This window comes from Calonectris borealis, chromosome 4 (genome assembly GCF_964195595.1).
Source record: "Calonectris borealis chromosome 4, bCalBor7.hap1.2, whole genome shotgun sequence".
Taxonomy (NCBI): Eukaryota; Metazoa; Chordata; class Aves; order Procellariiformes; family Procellariidae; genus Calonectris; species Calonectris borealis.
Genome location: NC_134315.1, coordinates 36,442,077 through 36,462,045, shown reverse-complemented (window position 1 = coordinate 36,462,045; position 19,969 = coordinate 36,442,077). Strand labels below are relative to the sequence as shown.

General features: G+C 43.4%; 1 protein-coding gene across 1 annotated transcript; it reads left to right on the top strand.

The window, feature by feature from the left end:
* Window positions 1–1,042: 1,042 nt before the first annotated feature.
* Window positions 1,043–17,544, top strand: CYP4V2 (cytochrome P450 family 4 subfamily V member 2). Its single transcript, XM_075149215.1, has 11 exons — window positions 1,043–1,338; window positions 4,331–4,443; window positions 5,313–5,398; window positions 7,128–7,318; window positions 7,723–7,792; window positions 9,033–9,159; window positions 10,998–11,189; window positions 13,068–13,170; window positions 13,523–13,657; window positions 13,831–14,010; window positions 15,636–17,544. The coding sequence occupies exons 1-11, from the start codon at window positions 1,128–1,130 to the stop codon at window positions 15,809–15,811; spliced, it is 1,584 nt and encodes a 527-aa protein (XP_075005316.1). The 5' UTR covers window positions 1,043–1,127; the 3' UTR covers window positions 15,812–17,544.
* Window positions 17,545–19,969: the final 2,425 nt, after the last annotated feature.

Genomic DNA, 19,969 nt, shown 5'->3' with positions numbered 1-19,969 from the left:
CACATAGAGCCTAGGAAAAATATGTGGGTTACCTGGGCAAACAAAACAGGTCAATCTGTGTTTTGTTTGTCTCTTGCTACGGCAGCAGAGCCTTTCAGAACCTGTTCGGTGGGTGTGCCTCGTTTCCGGGTAGAAGAGTTTATGTGTTGCATGAACCTATCCGATCATGGTGAGTCTATACATAAACAATTACAATGGTTAAAAAACCATGCAAGCATGATACAACAAAATCATGGCATTTTAGATGAATGGCTCATGAATATTTTTAGAGGGTTGCCGCAATGGCTGATAGCTTTGACAAAAGAAGGCTTGCGTATATTGATTATCATCTTAATATTGTGTGTATGCTTTTGTATTGCTTTTAGTTGTATAAAAAAGGCTGTATCGAAAGTAATAAATCAGGCTTGGATTGTTCAAAAACAAAAAGGGGAATTTGTGGAAGGATTTTTATTAAATAACGGACATCCTATGAACATTCCAAGCACTGAGGATTTGTTAACAACAGTATAAGGCAAAGGGTTGCTAAAGAGCAATTGTAGTTTTAGAGTCTCTGAAGCGATAGCAGAATAGGGAAGCAGGCTGAGGAATGTAACTATCAGCAGCTTAGGTAACGGAATGCAGGCAGGGAAAGCGTTCGCGTGGACACCTGCTTTTGACCAATCTGTGTATATTAAGATTCGTGTGCTTGCTGACTGTAAACCAATAGAGGATTCGTAGGTGCGCGTGTTAGTGTGGCTGGCTTATAAAAGTAGCGCAGTATTTTGAAATAAACGAGAATGACCATAGCCATATTGGGACTCATCATTACTCCGGGATCACCTCCCACTCCGACCCCTGGTCACTCCGACAGGAGCCAAGCGAGGGCAAGGAAATGGCCCCGTTCCCTGTGGCTGCTCTGCCGTTACGAAGTGCTTGCGGACAGCCTCTCCGTGTGTGTGTTTTTTATATCTTTGTTTATTTTCCTGGCAGGAAGCTGCACTTTGGGGCCCGCGTGACAGCTCCGCCTCCTGCTTTTGTGCCTGGTTCCTGGCACACTCCGCTCGCTGCAGTACGGGCAGAGCCAGGTACAGGCAGTGTCAGTTCCCCAGTAGGGATCAAGGCTCAGAGCAGGAGGCTGGGAGGTGGCGATGGAGGTCGTGCAGGGAGCCGCAGGGGGACCCCAACTGCTGCACTTGGGGGCTGGGATCACCGCTCTGCTCTTGACGGTTGTGGCCGTGTGCTCCCTGCCCTCCCTGATGGATTACTGGAGGCGATGGTGGGTGATGAAGCCGATCCCAGGTATCAGCCCGTGCTATCCTGTGCTGGGAAATGCTCTACTCTTGGAGCGGGAGGGAGAAGGTAAGGGCAGCTCACGCCGTAGTCCAGCTGTGAGGTCTCTGCATTGCGCGGGGCTTTGCTGGAGGAGCCACCGCTGGTGAGGTGCTTGGGTGGTCGAGCTGTGGCTGGCGGGGGGGGGCTGTAGGGTGTGCCATCACTTTTAGGTCTCTCTGGGGCTGCGGGCAACCTGCAGAGGGGAACTGTGTGAGAAGTGGGAAGTGGAGGGGAAAGGAAAACAACTGCATAAATATGGCGTTATTATCAGTCAAAGATTAGCTGGAGGTTCACTCTGACAGTGGCTTCCAGCTGCTGATGCTGATGTAACAGAAAGTAGCAGGTACATACCCTGTCCTGCAAACCATAAACGTTTCCAGTTTTTGGTGAGGTGGAGCATGAATACCACAGGGAGGCGTGCTGGGTGCTCTCACAGGAAGTGCTGTTTCACAACGCAGAGCGCTCTGTCTCCATGGCTATGATCCTAACAAAGCTTGTAGCTTGTGAAGGAAAAATACTTCTTCAAACAATTATCTCCCCCCAAGTGAGCATGTGCAAGGGACGTTAGCATGCTGAGTTGCTGGGTCATTTTCAGAATTAGCTGTGCCTTAAATTTATGTGTTAGATGCAAAAGAACTTGCTGAGTATTTTCAGTACATCCCTCAAAAGCAAACCTTTCTGTTCTCGCATTGATCAATGGTACCTTCTTTTTGCCAGGTGCTTGAGAGAGCATTAATGTGCTACACGTTTCCTTTCTGTTTGCTACTCGATTTTGCACAGGAGCATATTTCTTGAGGAGTCTGTGGTGTGAAAGTAGCTCTGGCTGTGCTGTCAGTGGACCAGCAGACTCTTCTTGGTGTGTTTGTGATGCCTGTGTATGCCGGTCTGCTCTGTGCAGAAGCGTTCCTGGCTGTGCTGCCAGGTATGCTGCCAGAAGAGAGAGCGACTGGGTCATGGGAGTCTGGTGACGCCAAGGACGAGTATACAGCATGGGCGCGCACATTGTCCAGTGCTGACACATGCTGAGACATGATCCCTCTGTTCACAAGGGTACATGCTCACGTCTTTCCTCTGGATCCAACCCCATATCTAAATGCAGATATGAGAGATCTTTCTTTGGTGGAAGCGAGGACAAGCAGCTTTCCCTGAAGTTGACTTTGGGGAAGCAGTAGCAGGATCATAGTCAGGATGTATATATGAGCCTGACTGAGAGACAAATCTTTTTTTTCTTTTTTTTATTTCTTCTTTTTAAATCTGCTTAAAAAACAAAACAAAACAAGAACATTGTTTTTCTCTCCAGAAAGCAGTTTGATGGAGACTCTTATGTTCTATGGAGTCTCTAATCTCCTTTGTTAGCAGGAGTCACATAGCCTCCATGCTTTAGTTAAGTTCCTGACCATCCGTCTTTGTTCTTGTTTATCTTATGTAAAAATGAGTGAAGTTTGTGGTTTTTCATTAAAAATGTGACAATTAAAAAAAAAAGATAGTTTTTAGAAAAGAGAATAAGGTTCTATAGCAGAAAGAAAAATTACTTTTCATCTGATGGTGATTTTATTTATTGATATCAATAGGCAAATGCTGGAAAATTGTGATATTTTAATCATGGTGATGTTAGGAAAAAATATTAAAAAAGAGCAAAACAATCTGATACTCTTAAGCCTTTTGGATGATGTGTCGTTCTTAAGCTTTTTGGATGAGGTGTCATTAGAACTTTGCCTAAGACTAGGGAATGCTGTGTTTGGGTGTCTATTTGGAAACTATTTTTTTTTCCTTTTTTTTTTTCCTTTGATTTGGGGACCTTTGAATTTTCAACTCTGCAGAGGCCTTGGAGGGAGTAATTTATTGTTTAATCTGGTTTCTGAAAGGGCAAAGGCATGTTTAATCCTTGAACATCCTGATAGCGGCCACCTACTCTAGAATTGCAGAATGAACCTGATTGCCCTCTGTGACGAGATAGCTGGATCTGTGAGCAAGGGAAGAGCAGTAGATGGCGTTTAATTTGATTCAGCAAGGTCTTTGATACCATCTCCCATGCTTTCTGTATAGCTAAACTGATAAGATGTGGACTGAATGAGTGGATAATAATGTGGGTGGAGAATTGGCTGGATTGCTGAGCTCACTGGTATGAAGTCCAACTGGCAGCTGGCCAATAGTGGTATCTCTCAAGTGGTCTGTGGCATGAATGATCCTATGAGTCTTTTTGTCCTTAGAGATGGGGACATCTGAGTTGCTAAATCCACAGTGGCCCCATAAGTGGTCACTTACCCTTCAGTAAGGTTTCTAAAAGGACAAGAGTGGACTTCAATCCTGGAGCAGCCAGCTGTCAAAAGCCCCTGCTAGAATTGCAAACCGTCACTAATGGTTAGGGCTGCAAGAGAGTGAGACTATTTAAGCATGTTGGAGTAAGAAGTAATTTGTTTGCAGACAAACAAGTAAGGGCTCCAAAGATTTTCTTCAGGAGTCCAGCTATCAGAAACTAGACATTTCAAGTGATACTGGTTCCTGCGCAGTGCTCTGCCATTACTGTGCACAGCATCACTTGTGTGTGCACCACAAAGGTAGTACCTGTCAATGAGGTCTCAGATGGGAAAAGGCTTGATGCTGTACTTAAAAAGTAAAGAAGCGTCTTGATAGAGCATTTTGGCTAGTGTCAGATAAGCCAAAATGTAAGCATAGCCTTGATGAAGTTTGATTTGGCTGTAATTGTTACAAAGAGCATTGCAATACAGAAGGCCCATGCTGCAGTGCTTTGAGACTGCTTAAATCAAACTGCCTTATCTACAGCTAGGAGAGGTTTCTCTATTCTAGAGTGCCTTCAACAGTGTAGCCATAAAGAAATGTTCCTGCAGTACAGCTAACAGATAGGTGCAAAATATGCTGCTTGGTCATAGTAGCAAGATAAAACTACAACAAAAACATAATTACAGGGCATGTGGTGAAAAGCAGTTCATTACCGAAGTCTTGCTTATTCAGCAAAACCCCCCTTTTTAAAAATTCTGATCTGCTTTTTTCATTCCAGTTTTTTTTAAACAACTACGATCTTACGTTGAAGAGTTCAGGAGTTGGCCGTTGTTCAAACTTTGGATGGGACCATTGCCTGTCGTGATTTTGTATCACCCTGACAGTGTGGAGGTGAGCGTCCTTGTCTCCTGTCTATTTCACTGTCATGCAAAGCAGTGTCCACCCTGTTAGTTTTTATTCTCTCAGTGTAATTTTTGCAAAAAAGGGCTTGGGCTGATTTTACTTGAGATTGTCCTCTGTGCTAAAGAAAGGCTAAAAGTGGAAGAATATAAAAAACCTAGTCTTGGAAAAAAATAAATACTGAAGGTGGCCAGCAAATGAAAGCAGCGACTCAGTATGTTTTATACAAAGAAGCATCTCCTTTAGCTCTGTTTTCACATGTGTGAAAGCTTCTGCTCCCAAGATCAGAACGGGCAAGCAGATAGCAGGGAAGATGGGACCACTGAAATAGGGGTAGAACATTATGAAATGCAGGTTGCAATGCTTGTGTCTGTTTGACTGACTTCAGCATTAGAACTCGGTGGGTCTGTCTTGATGCCATGAAATGTAGTCGTTAGTTTTGCGACAGACAATGATTGTCGCTGAACTGGGAAGATAGAGTTGTTTCTTTGTTGGAGTGTTTATTGAAGAGATGGTACTTCTTGTGAATTTGGTTAAGGCCGGAAACCGTTGGGTTTCCCTAAGCTCTGCCTGTGACTTTGTAACACAGATTTTCCTTTTTCAGGAAGATAAGGGGAGTGGGAGTGGTAGTTTTTGAGTATTTCATTGTTTCTCAGGATTGGGATATTTACTGAAAAACTTGAGGGTGTGAACTCAATGTTCCCCCTGTGTACCAGCTTGTACTGAAATATTGTGCATTTTACTGAGGCTCGGGGCATTTTGGTTGGAGGAACTGAGGTTGTGTGAAGTAATCTCAGCTGAAGAAATCTCTCTCCATCTAACAAGTGATGTTTTTTCCTCTCCTTTCATTTTTCTGACAGGTTATTCTGAGCAGTTCAAAACATATAGAAAAATCATACCTGTATAAATTCCTGCAGCCGTGGCTGGGCACTGGACTTCTGACAAGGTATAGTGAAATGCAGGTGCATTGCTCTCTTTTTGAAATTCACAGGGTATATGATAGGAAGAGGGCTTTGTGGCAGGAATGCTGTGTGTATCTCTGGACAGATGATAGCTATAGAAGTCTTATTCCTTGTGATGGTCTTGGTTGCTCTTTAGCAGCTAATGTCCGATAAAAATCTTTTGGCATTATCTGTTTCTTGGCAAATTTGGCCATTGTTACTTTTTTGTCCAGAGGCTTGAAATGAATCTGAGTTTTGGGAAGCTGTATCCTATGGCAAGTGGTGTCATTTAGTCTGCAGTGCTACACGCTGGCTGTTTTGAATGTTGTGATGTGCGTCGAGTGGTTGGACTGTGGCAGAACTGCGACTTACATTGCTTATCTCAGCTGGCAAACCAGTAGGATGGGCCTGAGGTTGGTGATGCTTTGGGGTAGGATGGGAGAGTATCTGCACCCTGTCCTTCATTTCCCTCATGAAGTGGAGGCTCATAAGAGGTGAGCCTGGGTAAGAGTGCAAGTCAGGAGTGGAGGGAGGGAGGAGCAGTGATGTAAGGGTTTGGTGTCCTCTGTCTTGGGAGGATCAAGGAAGGTTTGGTCTGGATGATGCAGATATTCAAGAGTCAGAGCAAGGTGAGTGTAGAGTGGCTCTGGCGCCTTTGTGCCTCTTCTGTGTTTTTGGGAGAAGGTCAAGCCCCTGTTAGCAGTGGAGTTTTGTTGCTTGTTTGGAGCCCTCAGAGATGAACTCCTTGTGCTTTGTGATGGGACCATGATGTTATAAAAGCCAGCTGTGATCACATTGTGTGGGAGGCGTAAGTTTATGTGAGAGGATGAGGAATACCTTTTATCCTGAGTTTTGTTCATGGCCCTTAAGAAGGCAGTAACCAGTAGCAAAGTGCAGAGAGTTTAAGGTCCATGGGCATTGGGTGTGGTGTAACCTCACTGTTAGTCTTCTTCCTTACTGTTTGTTTTGCCTCCAAAAGACTTTGAGGCAAACACATAATGGCAAAAACATAATGGAGGAGAATGTTCCAGTCTCTGCTGATTAAGGGCAGTAGTGGTAGACAGCAAGCAGATAAGCTGGCCTGAGGAGTGCCCCAAAAGCAGGTTAACAGGAGAAGTGGTGTGATGGTTTACCCTGTAAGCAGAGCTGCCAGTTGTGTGCCTGTGGGGCATGTGATTCAGAAAAAGTGAACAAGAACTCCCAGCAAGCTGGTGTCACCCGCTGTAGCTCCATGCTCCTTCACTGATGTGTGGGAGATGGTTGCCTGTCTCCAAGAAAGTACTTTGTAGCCAGACCTTGAGGCAGTCATTTGCATAATGTCTGTGGACCCTAGTTCTCTGCAATCCTCATTTCCTAGACAGTGGATGAAGGCAAGCACAGGTGGTGATTCACAGAGACAATGCGATGAGTTGAGGCCTTGATGCTGAATAGCTGGTTTGATCTATAGATGGCTTCTGCTCGTTCCCTTTGAGCCTGTGCACTGAGGCTGTATCGCCTGAAGGCTTGTTGGCATCTTCTTTTGTTGAGAGCAGCTGTAGAAATGGTGGCTTGTGCTTCGGAGAGAGCTGGAGCAAGAAATATTTCCATTTTGCTCCTGGGGAGTGCTATGGACAGCTTAAAGAGTCTTCTACATCTGTGAAGGTGTTCCAGGCTGCAGTTTTTACTGTGTACTTCCTGTGATGGTGAGGAAAACTTGGAGTTTTTAACATTTCCTTCTTCCTGTTAATTTTGCAGCACCGGAGACAAGTGGCGGACGCGGAGGAAGATGATAACTCCCACGTTCCACTTTGCAATCTTAACTGACTTTCTAGAGGTTATGAATGAACAAGGAGGTATTTTGTTGGAGAAACTTGAGAAGCATGTTGACAAGGAACCATTTGATGTCTCTCTGGACATCACTCTGTGTGCCCTTGATATCATCTGTGGTAAGTCCTCTTCAGTTATTGTGGCGGGGCTGTGAATGACGCAGAGGCTCAGGAGTACAGCTGTGCCATGTTGTGTGAGGAGCGAGTTGAAGAGGAATATCCCTGCATATTGTGTGAATGCATTTCCATCCTCCCAAGGCCATCCCTTCTCCTAGGATGTCTTGTGTGCATGTGAGCAGGGCAGGGCAGAGGTAGCAGTCTGAAGTGAGGTTGTGTTGAGGAGCAGAGTTCCGGGGCATGGAAATGTAAAGCGAGCTCACCACCTGGAAGAGGATGTGTGTATGCACCTGTTGAAGGGACGGTGTGGTGACAGTCAGAAGCTAGGAGCAGTAGTAACTTATTGTGTACAGCGACTCTGCATTTCACTTTGCACTCATGAACCATTGATGATTTCCTCCTCCTAGAAACAGCAATGGGCAAGAATGTGGGTGCTCAGGAGAATAAGGATTCTGAGTATGTTCGTGCTATCTACAGGTAAATGGACATTTTCCTTGGCTGCTTTGTAGTTGGGCTGGAGCTGATGCTGCTGGTGTCAGGAGCTCATCTGCTGTGAGCCAGGAGACAGGGCTGGGGCATCAGAGATGGAGGGAGAAAGCCAGGAAGGCAGGAAAAACTCCTACTCCTCCTTTTGATGCATTTTCTGGTATGAGTATATGCAACGGGAGGCTGAGGCTTTGAAGAAGTGTCAGCAGCTATTTAGTTAATCCATTGATACAAGAGGTTAAAAAAAAAAAAATGGAGCTGCAACATTTCATATCGGCACGATTGGCAGAATTGGGAGGGTGCTGGTTTAGACAGCATGTTAAAGCTGAGGCACTGCTGCTCTGCCGTTCACATCAGTATTTACACCATTCAATCTGTATGTGATTGTCCAGTGGATTAGGAAAAGCGTGGTCTATATTCCTACCACACTGGTGTGTCAGCCTAGATGAGATGTAGCTGCTTGTGGCATCTCACCCCTAGCCTTTGATGGGGCTTGTTGAAACAGATGTGTTACAAAAAAGGGGTGGAATTAGAAGGGTTGATTGTCATCGTTCCTTGGCCTTTCCCAAATTGTACCGCAAGTGGGCCCGAAGGTGGCCTAAATGTAATAATTCTCCGCAAAATCTCTTTCTGCAGCCAAAAGCATGTGCAAGAGCTGAGTAGCAATGTCAATCAGCCCTTCCAAATGTACTCCAGTTGTGTTTGAGCATACTTGAAGTCTTATATTCTTTATTTTAAATACTTTTCATGTGCTGTCTGGCATATATGGTATCTGGACAGTCAAGTAGGAATGTAATACTTTCAGATGGCTGTTTGAGGTCTCAGGGCAGATATTTTGGAACCGTGGCATGAGGAGTCTTTTCAGGATGTACATGTCTTTTCAGCATGGTCAATGCTTTACTGATGCGGAGTGGGACTGGACTGGATGACTTAATATGTCTGTTTCAGGAGGATTCCAACTAAATGAGAATATGCTCTCCTTCTCAGAGATTAATGCTTAAAGATATAAATCATGGTGATGCTGGGATAGGTGACAGAAAATTTGAGATGGTTTAAAATCAGGGAACAAATATGAACAGCCTTCCCTTCAGATGAATGGGTTTAAACCCACACGATATGTTAAGTTCCGCTTCATTGGGGGAGGTAGAACTTTTTTTTTGGTTCTTGAAAGTGTGCTGTAAATTTGTTTTTTGTCAAGAAATGTTACATGATGTAACTGTTGTGCCCCTAGGATGAGCGATCTAATCCAACAGCGACAGAAGTGCCCTTGGCTTTGGCCTGATCTTGTATATATGCTGTTGAAGGAAGGAAGAGAGCATGAGAGGAACCTCAAGATCCTTCACAATTTTACAGATACAGTATAGATTCTTTTTTTATTTTTTTCTTTTTTTAATGGTACATTTTAATTGTTGGACTAAAGTCTTGCACTCAGCAGAGAGCTTCCAAATGGGGGTGAGGTTCAGCCCCCTTGATATGCATCTATTAAGAGGAGAACTCTCTCTCTGTTGGGATGCTGAAGAATTCCTTGAAAAGACGAACACAGCTGACTTCCCTGTTAGGAGCTCTGTTGTATTTAAGCAAGGGAGTATGTCACTGCAAGGGAGTAACAGGACTGACAGGTTCTTGATAACCGAAACAAACAACAGGAATTCATTGAACTCTTCTTCTGCCCCAGATGCCCCACATCTGAATCACCTGCAACAGCTCACTGCCAAGTTTGTAGCAATAAGCATAGGGCTGCTTGGTAATGCCACTTGGTCCAGCCCTCAGAAATTGAAGCCTGTATTCATTTTCCCCTATTCGGAGCAGAACTGCTGAGATGAGCAAACACATGCAGGTCCTCACGTCAGCAGTAAGACACTTTGACACAGAAACCATTAAGCGTACGTCACTGACTTGGCATAAAACGCAGTGTTCTCTCACCATGTTAGACTGTGCAAGTAACACCCCTTTCTCTCACCAAATATTTCCCATGCTATTCTTGCCAATGGTTGCCCTCCCAAATCTACTGTTAGGATGTTACCAGAGGAGGCTGCTTTCCTTGAAATAGATGTATGTACCCCATGATGTCATTGTATCAATGCCCACAACAAAAGAAATAATCTCTGAACTTTCAGTACATATAATGAGCCACATTGACTCTGTATGGGTTTTAAGTAGTTCATGTTTTGCTTTCTTTTATTGGGAATTGCAGCAGTGAGGCATGAGAGAGGATCTTAAAGAGACCTAAGGTAACACTTGCTGTCTTCCCATGCTGGACTGCTGCACTGAATATAAGAAGACAAATCTTAGAAGATGACAAAGGAACAGTAAATAATAATATCACTTAGTGTAGGTGCTGCCAGAAAGCACTGAGACAAAAGGTGTTCAATATGTGTCTTATGTGTATGTTCAGTGAGGGAAACAATTTGTGTGTATACAACTGTATTTTTTTTCCTGTTCAGTGCTTCCTCTGAACAGAATTGCATACTCTACAGCCTTTATTTTTCATTATTTTGTTGTGTTGAGAGCAATACTGGTTTATTGAAGGGTTCTGTTTTGCTGTTACGACAATGGTGGTGACAGCAAGGAATCTCTGTCTGTAACTGGGGCTGTGCTTTGACCGAAAAAAAGGAAGTTCAACCATTGCTCTCATGCTGAAGAAAATTTGGGAAGCTTTAGCGTAGTGGTTACAGCCGTGCTATGTGTACTCCTGATCCAGGGTTGTGGGTGCCCTGGCTTCTCTTCAGTCTCCTGAGGTTGGTTCCCCAGAGGTTGGAGATGTGATCCTTTCCTTAGTTATTGGATAGGGTAGAGAATATCTTCTTGGTCATCAGTCTGTTCAAATGGTGTGATGTGTTTTGGTTTGCTGTCGCTATGGTTGGCATTCATGATTGGCTTGTTCCAGATATTCTGGATGTGTTTACACTTCTTGATGATCAACAAGTTGTTTGCATAGTTTGGCTATCTATTTTCTTGATCACAAAGGCTGTTCAAGTTCATTCTATTGCTTGGAACAAGAGGGGTTGGTCATATTTCACCTACTAACACAAAAAATGCGTTAAAGTTCATGAGCTAATGCTGACAGCTATGATGACTAGCTCATGTAGACTGCTACAGACGGATGTTGTTTTAATAAGTTGGGACAAACCTTTGTGACGTAGGCTGTGCGCATGTGCTGTGTGCATCATATCTAATGTAATGGTTCTAATTTCAGATCATTGCAGAAAAAGCTGCAGAACTTGAAAACACCAAGCAAACAAAATGTGATACTGATGGCAACTGTGAAGAAAGCGGCTCCAAAAGAGAAAAAGCTTTCCTGGACATGCTGCTGAGTGCGACAGATGATGAAGGGAATAAATTGAGCTACAAGGACATTCGCGAGGAAGTGGATACTTTCATGTTTGAGGTAGCCAAGGAACCCATTAGTTTGTTTAGGTGTTTGGTGTTTTTTTTTTTTTGGGGGGGGGGGGGTTTGGGTTTTTTTGTTGTTTTTTTGTGTTCCCCCCGCCCCGAACCTGAGATTTGTGGGTAGTGACTCTTCCTTTTCTTAGTTCAGGAGGTTGCTTTTAGTATGAAGTTATTTTAACCCTGGAACTCTAAGAGGAAATCTCTATAGGACAGAAATTACTGAAGAATAGAAACATTTGATCCAGATTTGTGTGCCCTGGCAAAATGTTGGGCAATACACGTGTGGCAGGCCCTGCCTATTTGAGCAGGCTCTACTAATGAAAGCAGGTGAGTAATAAGAGCTTAATGGCTGATGTGGGCCATGGGCTCTCAGCTCCTGTTGCAAACCTCATTAATGCTAAAGACAGCTCTACATGGTTTCAATGTTTTGCCTTGCATTTTGTCAGCTCTTCTCACATTTTGTCCCTTGCCACGTTGGCTGTAATCTGCTGGTTCTGTCGTCAACTGTGCATTGATGTACTGTCTTCTCATGTCTGGTTCCCTGTCCAGTGAAGGATCTAAACAAGACTTTCACAAGTTTTCCACACAGCTCCATTAGGTGGACCTGAATTCTATCTCAGAAGAGCTTAGTTCAGAGTCATATTACTACTGTTGTAACGTAGAGAAACTCTCTTCCTATCTTACTGTTTGTCCTGGTTTCGTCTGGGATAAATTTCTTCCTAGTGCTGTGTTTTGGATTTAGTATGAGAAGAATGTTGATAACACACTGATGTTTTCAGTTGTTGGTAAGTACCTTGTCAAGGACAACTATCCTCTTCTAGACTGGGAGAGAGCACAGCCAGGACAGCTAGCCCAGCTGGCCAACGGATATTCCATACCATGTGACGTCATGCTCAGTATATGAAGGGTAGGCGTGATCCAGGAAGTAGCGATTGCTACTTGGTTATCGGTCAGCGCGGGTGGTGAGCAATTGCATTGTGCATCACTCATTTTGTATATTCTATTATTATTATTTTCTCTTTTCTGTTCTATTAAACCGTCTTTATCTCAACCCACGAGTTTTTCTCACTCTCACCCTTCCGATTCTCTCCCCATCCCACTGTGGGGTGGGGGGGAGTGAGTGAGCGGCTGCGTGGTATTTGGCTGCCTGCCAGGTTAAACTACGATACCGTTCCTGTACTACTCCATAGCTGGATTTTGAAGAGGTGCAGCATCCTGAACTTCACAACAAGTGCACCTTTTTAGTACCAAAATCCTTTGTTGGTCAACTTTTCCCTTTTCTGCTCCCCTTTGTTTTTCTTTCTTTTTTTTTTTTTTTTTTTTTTTTAATTTTTTGGTTCCCCTTCCCTTTATTTCCTTTCCAAGTTTTTATGCAGTGCTGAGAACTGTAGTAGCTGATCTCCTTCTCATAGGAAACCAAGAAGTATTCCCTCCTATGCCCACTGTATTGTGTCTCATTAGACCCTTTTATGGATAGTTTTGTAAAGGTTACAGATTGTGTCCATTGTATCTCTCCTGTGGTAGTTGTTGGCCCCCCAGATGTTACGTTGTTGACTGGACAGTAACCAAAAAGATGAATATACATCTGTTTCATTGTGTAGATACTGATAGTTCATGCAGCTTCTAGGAGGCAGACGTTTGCTTAGTCAGTTCCCTTTTGGTCAGTTTTCAAGCACCTGACAGAATCATGGGTCATCTTATATCCTGATAATCAGTGTGTTGGATAGAGTTCTTCACTCTTGATTTTTGTTTTTCTCATGGTCATGGGACTAATAAGTCTCACTTTCCATACTACCTGTACACCCAAGTATTTATGAAGCCTACTTGTGCACAGGAATGTGTTGAAGTGAATATCTTTGTAAATCTGGACCTCTAGGGCCATGATACAACAGCAGCTGCTATGAACTGGGTCCTGTACTTACTTGGACATAATCCTGAAGCCCAGAAGAAGGTTCACAGAGAACTGGATGAGATATTTGGTATGTTTCCATCCCCCCCCTTCATTGGGGTTGTGGTGGTGGTTGTATTTGTCAGTGGGGATGTGGTACATTGTAAGCCTAGATGTAGAAGGGGAGATAGGAACATGCCTTGTGGCCCTTCTGGAGCTTTCAATAGCTAGAGGTGATTGGGACGGGTCCTGGAAGGTCTGTAGAAGAGTACAGCCAACCTTACATCTTCGGGGCAAGGCATGCATGTTCAATGTATGTGTAGCACCTTCTCCTATGTGGTCTTGGTGTGTGATGAGAGTTCCTGGAAGGAGCTGGGATGAGTTTGTTTAACCAAAAATGGGGAGTTTTGGTCTTGCTCATCCCTCTATTTGTTTTTGGACAGGCAACACTGAGCGTCCTGTTACAACGGATGATTTGAAGAAGCTTCGATACCTTGAGTGTGTTGTGAAAGAAGCCCTTCGGCTCTTCCCTTCAGTTCCACTGTTTGCCCGTGCCTTGAGAGAGGATTGCTGTATTAGTAAGTGGTGTCCTGCATTTGCCACTTCCTATCCTGCCACCATCTCTTCAGTGGAGGTGTTTCCCAAGTAAAAGGCAGTGTTGTTTTATTTTTTTTACTCTTCTGTTGTGTAGAGAAAGTAATTTATTTGCTGTTGTTTTGACCTTTCTTCTCCCTTTCCCTTTTCTTTTTAGGGGGTTATCAGGTACCAAAAGGCACAAGTGTTCTTGTCATAACTTATGCCCTGCATAGAGACCCTGAGATCTTCCCTGACCCGGAGGAGTTCAGGCCTGAGCGATTCTTCCCTGAAAATTGTAAGGGAAGGCACCCATACGCTTACGTGCCCTTCTCAGCTGGTCCCAGGAACTGCATTGGTAGGTAGCTGAAGAGGAAGCCCTTGTAATGTGACAGTGCTGCTCTTGGTGTGGTAACTGTGGCAGCAGCGAGTGTATCAGAAATTTAAGTCTTGATGTACCTGCTGGTCATGTCCTGTCCTTCCTCCGCCGCGGAATTCTGGGCACTGTCTCCCCTGCGAGCCTGGTGCTTGAGCTGCCACATTTTATATCTTCCCAAGGGTTTCCTTTCTTCCCAGGGGCCAATGTCTATCATGCTGGTGTTTCCTCCTCACTGCCTGTGCAGCCTGGCAGCATGTTAATGGGCTCCTGTGTTAGGACAGGATTACTTCCAAATTTCTGATCCTCAGCATCAGCAAGACAGAGCGAGAGAAGGCAAATGTCCTGCACTTGTTTTGCTCTGGAAAGATCTCATCTGTCTATCTCATGATCTCAGCTGGGTGTCCCAAACATGCAGTCTGCAACTGATGTATTCTTTCTCTCTTTCTGACACTGTTGTTGCTCTGTTTTCACTGTCATCCCAGAACTTGTTAGCTCTTCAGGTGCCACTGAGACACTTGGCATTTATCTGTGCTCAGAGTAGAGGCATTGTTGTTTATACTGTAGAATACATGAAAAGACTATTCCCTGCACTGGTCTTAAGTGCAGGTGGGGAACATTCAGCAATTGTTATGCCATTTACAAGAACAGGAAATACAACTTCTTCTGGGTTTGTGGTTTTGTTTGCTTTCTTTTTGGGGGGGTGGGGTTGGTTTTTTTGTTTGTTTGTTTTTAATTTGTCTCATTGGGAATAGGTGCCCTTCCCATAAGAACAGTAGACGAGGTCTTCCCGTGTTCCAAAGAGGAATCTAATTTCCTGGGTGTACAGGAACATATGCAGGAGAGGTGGTTCATTAATATCATTGCAGAAATACATCGCTGTGTACATGTGTACAGAGATCCACCTGTGCATATTATACAGAGGGGAGCATAGCAAGTTTTGAGCACTGGGTTTTGTGTCCTGTTCCCGTTTTCAGTTTAGTTTGAGTGAACTGCCTGGATTGTGACACTTGGTTTGGTTTCCCTCACATTTCTCTGTTCTCCCCTTTCCTCCTCCATCTTTCTCTGAAATGCAAATTGAACTTTGCCCTCTGTACTACCAAATCACCGGTGTATGTGATGCTTTAAAGGAAGGTCTGTCCGTTGTTCTGTTGCAGTTCTATTTCCTTTGCTCCTCTCTGCATATATGGAACTGTGGATTTGTCTCTCCTTGCAGTCCCTGTGCTGCATCTTCTCCTGCTCTGGTCTGTCATCCATTCCCCCCTGTCTCGTCCATCCAAGAGACATGACAAGGCTGTGTTTTGTATTAGTTCCATGTGAAGTGTTGGCTGCTTCCTCTTTGCTGTTTGAGTTCTGTGTACTATGGGAAGGAGGACATGCTGTGGATTGTCCCAGGAAGGCCAGAACTGTCATGCAGAGAAAAGTGCTGCTTCCAGTAGTATCCATATGACTTTGATTTTGGCCTAAAGCCAGTTCTGTTCTCAAGGCAGATGCACAGTCCTTTCTGTCCTGTGTTCCTGGGGGTATCACTGTGAGCATGCAAATGCAGCAACTGTTGATGCAACCTGACAATAACATCTTTTTTTTTTGCTGCCCTGTAACTCTAGGTCAGCGCTTTGCACAAATGGAGGAGAAAGCTCTTTTAGCCCTCATCCTGCGGCGCTTTTGGGTGGACTCATGTCAAAAGCTAGAAGAGCTTGGTATAACTGGAGAACTGATTCTTCGTCCAAATAATGGCATCTGGATTAAGCTGAAGAGGAGGCCAAATGCTGGATCAGGATGAAAGGAAATTCAAGATTTTATTTTTCCAAAAACTTCCAAGCTATTTAGGCTGAGATATGTTTTTAAATCAGATATTTTGATGGCAAACCAGCAATTTGTTGAAACTAAAGTCGTTACTGATTGTTTCATTAAAGAAAATGTTGTAATAGCCCTAAATTGCTCTACTTTTCTAGTACATGTGAAGTTCATGTTCATGTTCATCTTTGAAGTGCAAGTCTTTAAACATCAAATCTTAGTGCCTTATCTACTCGGATTAAACTATTCTATTGCAACAGTGCAAAAAACCTTAAATTATGGTAGTAACAACAGTAATGCCTGTGATGGAGTGATCTGGTTGTATTCCATAGCATTTGCGAGGTAACTGATAGTCTCAAATCTTTGTACAGTTTTCAGGTTTCTTTGGTTCTGAAAGGTAACTCAAGAAGAGTGCAGGGATCTCGTTAGGTTGTGCAGAGAGGAAATTAGAAAGGCAAAAGCCCAGCTAGAACGCAATCTGGCCACTGTCGTAAGAGACAACAAAAAATGTTTTTACAAATATATTAATGACAAAAAGAGAGCCAAGGAGGGGAACGTTGCCACCAAGGACAAGGATAAGGCTGAGGTACTTAATGCCTTCTTTGCCTCAGTCTTTAATAGAGCAGTTATCCTCAGGATATTCAGCCCCCTGAGCTGGAAGACAGGGACGGCGAGCAGGATAAACCCCCCATAATCCAAGAGGAAGAAGTTAGCGACCTGCTACGCCACCTGGACGTTCACAAGTCTATGGGGCCGGATGGGATCTACCCGAGGGTACCGAGGGAGCTGGCAGAGGAGCTTGCCAAGCCACTCTCCATCAGTGGCATCCTGGCCTGTATCAGAAATAGTGTGGCCAGCAGTAGTAAGGAGGTGATCGTGCCCCTGTACTCGGCACTGGTGAGGCTGCACCTCGAATCCTGTGTTCAGTTTTGGGCCCCTCACTACAAGAAGGACATGGAAGTGTTGGAGCGTGTCCAGAGAAGGGCAACGAAGCTGGTGAAGGGTCTGGAGAACAAGTCTTATGAGGAGCAACTGAGGGAACTGGGACTGTTTAGTCTGGAGAAGAGGAGGCTGAGGGGAGACCTCATCGCGCTCTACAACTACCTGAAAGGAGGTTGTAGTGAGGTGGGTGTTGGTCTCTTCTGCCAAGTAACTAGCGATAGGATGAGAGGAAATGGCCTCAAGTTGCGCCAAGGGAGGTTTAGATTGGACATTAGGAGAAATTTCTTTACTGAAAGAATGGTCAGGCCTTGGAACAGGCTGCCCAGGGAAGTGGTTGAGTCACCATCCCTGGAAGTATTTAAAAGAGATGTAGATGAGGCGCTTAGGGACATGGTTTAGTGGGCATGGTGGTGGTGGGTTGACGGTTGGACTCGATGATCTTAGAGGTCTTTTCCAACCTTAATGATTCTATGATTCTAGGTACAAGTGATCAATTCTTCCACTTGGCATGATTTTTTTTTTTTCTGTTTTGGTGATGACTGCATCTATGAAGACAAAGCAAAAATCTCTGATAATTTCACTCCTCCTTTGTAAGCATTTACAGTAGTTCTTAAGTAGTGAGTGCTCTGAATTATTTTTTAGCAAAGTGTACCATAAGCATTAATCTGTATAATCATACCATGAACTAGATTGTGTGCAAATTACACACAGGATTTCGTAATGACAGAAACACTGTATTATTACAAATTTTGAGAATAAACTTCTACTGTGCCTCAATATGGAATGAAATTATATCTGTAAAAGTTACATGCCTGGGTGGAGGTAAATTACTGATGGATAATTATTTCTTATCATCAGTTCCTCTGGGGTGATCAGTCGACCAGATTTTACTGTGTTGGTCAAAGCTGAAACAATGACCCAGTCTGCTCTTGCCTTCTTAGGGTCCTGAAGGCAACATGGAGAATTTCTTGCTAATTGATGTTAAAGAGGAATTACAGTAATGGAATGAAGCGCCTGTGAAAGTTTCTGACTGTACCTTCAGGACGGGTCAAAATCTTCAACAAGCCGCACAGCTGGAGAACAGACTCTCCGTGACTTTTGTAAACACTGAAGAAAAAGCTGGTGCTAGACCAAGCTGAGCTCCTCTAGCTGGGCTGCCTTTTACTTCTGCCCTGTGCTTTGGCACTTCTTTTGGCTGGTGTGTGTTACCCCAGCGTGACTCCTGGCACTGTACAAAGAAGGGTGCACACCGATAACCACACCTCTGTCTTTATCTGCTGATGCAGTTGCTGATGCAACCAGGTGATGCCACCCTGGTTGGCGGTGGGGGTTGTAGGTGTGCTGTTGTCTTTAGGTGGGCGACCTGCAGAAGGGAACTGGGTGAGAAGCTGGAGGTCAGAGCTGATACGGCTAATAAGGGCTGATCCACCTTTAATGATTAATGTGTTACAGAGTAAGAAAGGAGTAATCTATCCTTACTGGTTTTGTTGACCTTTACAGATTCTTTTCTTTTGTCTGTTTCCTTGTGCCCTTTTAACAACACTTAGTGGTTTAATACCTGGGATACTGCTGTGCTTTGCAGAACATCAGAATAGAAAGAAAATAATTCCTGTTTTCCAAGTAAATTAGAGGTTTCCTTGAACCTGCCAAATTCTTTATATTCTGATAAACCTAGGTTTTACTGTTTTCTGAGTATCTTATAAAAAGAAAGGATTTAACTGCTTAGTTTACATAAATGAAATCACAGACCTTGACAAATAGTTTATTGTAATTGCTACCTTTCTTTTGCCATTAAGAAAACAAAAGTCATGTAACAATGATAATATGGTTACATTCTTCAACCTTCATTTTCAAAGACAAGTTTCCTTGCTAGATAATAACAAGAATTTAAGTTTACAGGGCTGATTGTAAAAATTGTTTTCTTTATAATGAGATAACTTTTGAGACTACTTTCTTATGTTAATACACATAAACCAAATGATACATGTTTTCCAAAGAGACTCTAAGTAAAGGAATTATTTAATGCTTTTGGGTGCTTGGTAATGTGAGCTTTGCAGGTATACAAGATTTGCATCCAGAATACATTTTCTCAGGACAGTTGGTATGTAGTTGAAACTTGGAGAGGTACCTCATGTTTTGTCCTTAAATTGAGGACTTTCAAGGCAAATGAAAACTAATATTACTTCCTTTTTTTCTGTAGGATCTATTTTCTGGAAACAGTTTTTAAAATTGACCAAACTATAACAATTCTCTCCATAGGGAGATAATTTTTGTGACATCTATCTACAACAACCAATATTTTTGCTTGCGCTTTGTTTTTGTACCATACTCTTCTCATATAATGGGATCTCAAGTAAATTGTAATTTCCTTATAGTCTCCGATAGGAACAAGAAAAATGACACCAAAACTGGATAAAACTGTAATGAGAAACTCATTGTGAAAAGTGCATGGGCTGGAATGCTGGCACAGGGTTACCAAAGTGGCAAATCCCTATTTAATGATGCGCATAGTATCTTTGCCAAGACGGGCACTGATGTAATCCCATAGTCTCTGTGTTCAGAGCTGTTCTGAAAAGGCAGTGACCTCTCGTCTTTTGTTGTAAAAACTGGTTCTGAAGCAATCTGAGGCTGCTAAGGAAATAAATATTGAGGAAATCAATACTGAAAGAACAGGAACTTTCTGCCTGCAGGGTAGATGTTAGATACCTTGCATTGTGTAGAGTGTGTCCTTTTATTAACCTGAGTCATGTGGTGTGTAGTTGTTGGTTGTGGTCAGCAACAACCCTTTGGTTTTGATGGTTTGTTTTTTTTTTTTCCTCCTTTTTTTTAACCCTGTAGGACTTAGGAATGCAGTGGGGCAATAAAATATTGTGTAATAAAAACCGTGTGTGCATAGTAGCTGTTTGTGATTTTGTCCTGATGGCTAGGTGTCTGCTGATGGTATGAAGGTAGCGGCTAAACTCTAAACCCAAATATTACTCCTGAGTAATGGTTTGTATCGGGTAATCTCAATGATGCTAATCATGGGATGGTGCTGGCTCTGTTTCTGAAATATGACTGTCTTGCTGTAAGAAGTTGATAGCCTTGTCTCATAAAGATCCCTTTTGTATGGTGACAGAAAGGACACAACTTTCTACTGGGATGACAGAAAGAGTGTCTGAGTGTTTCTGGATCATGGTTTACGGCTGTTATAAAGAAAACT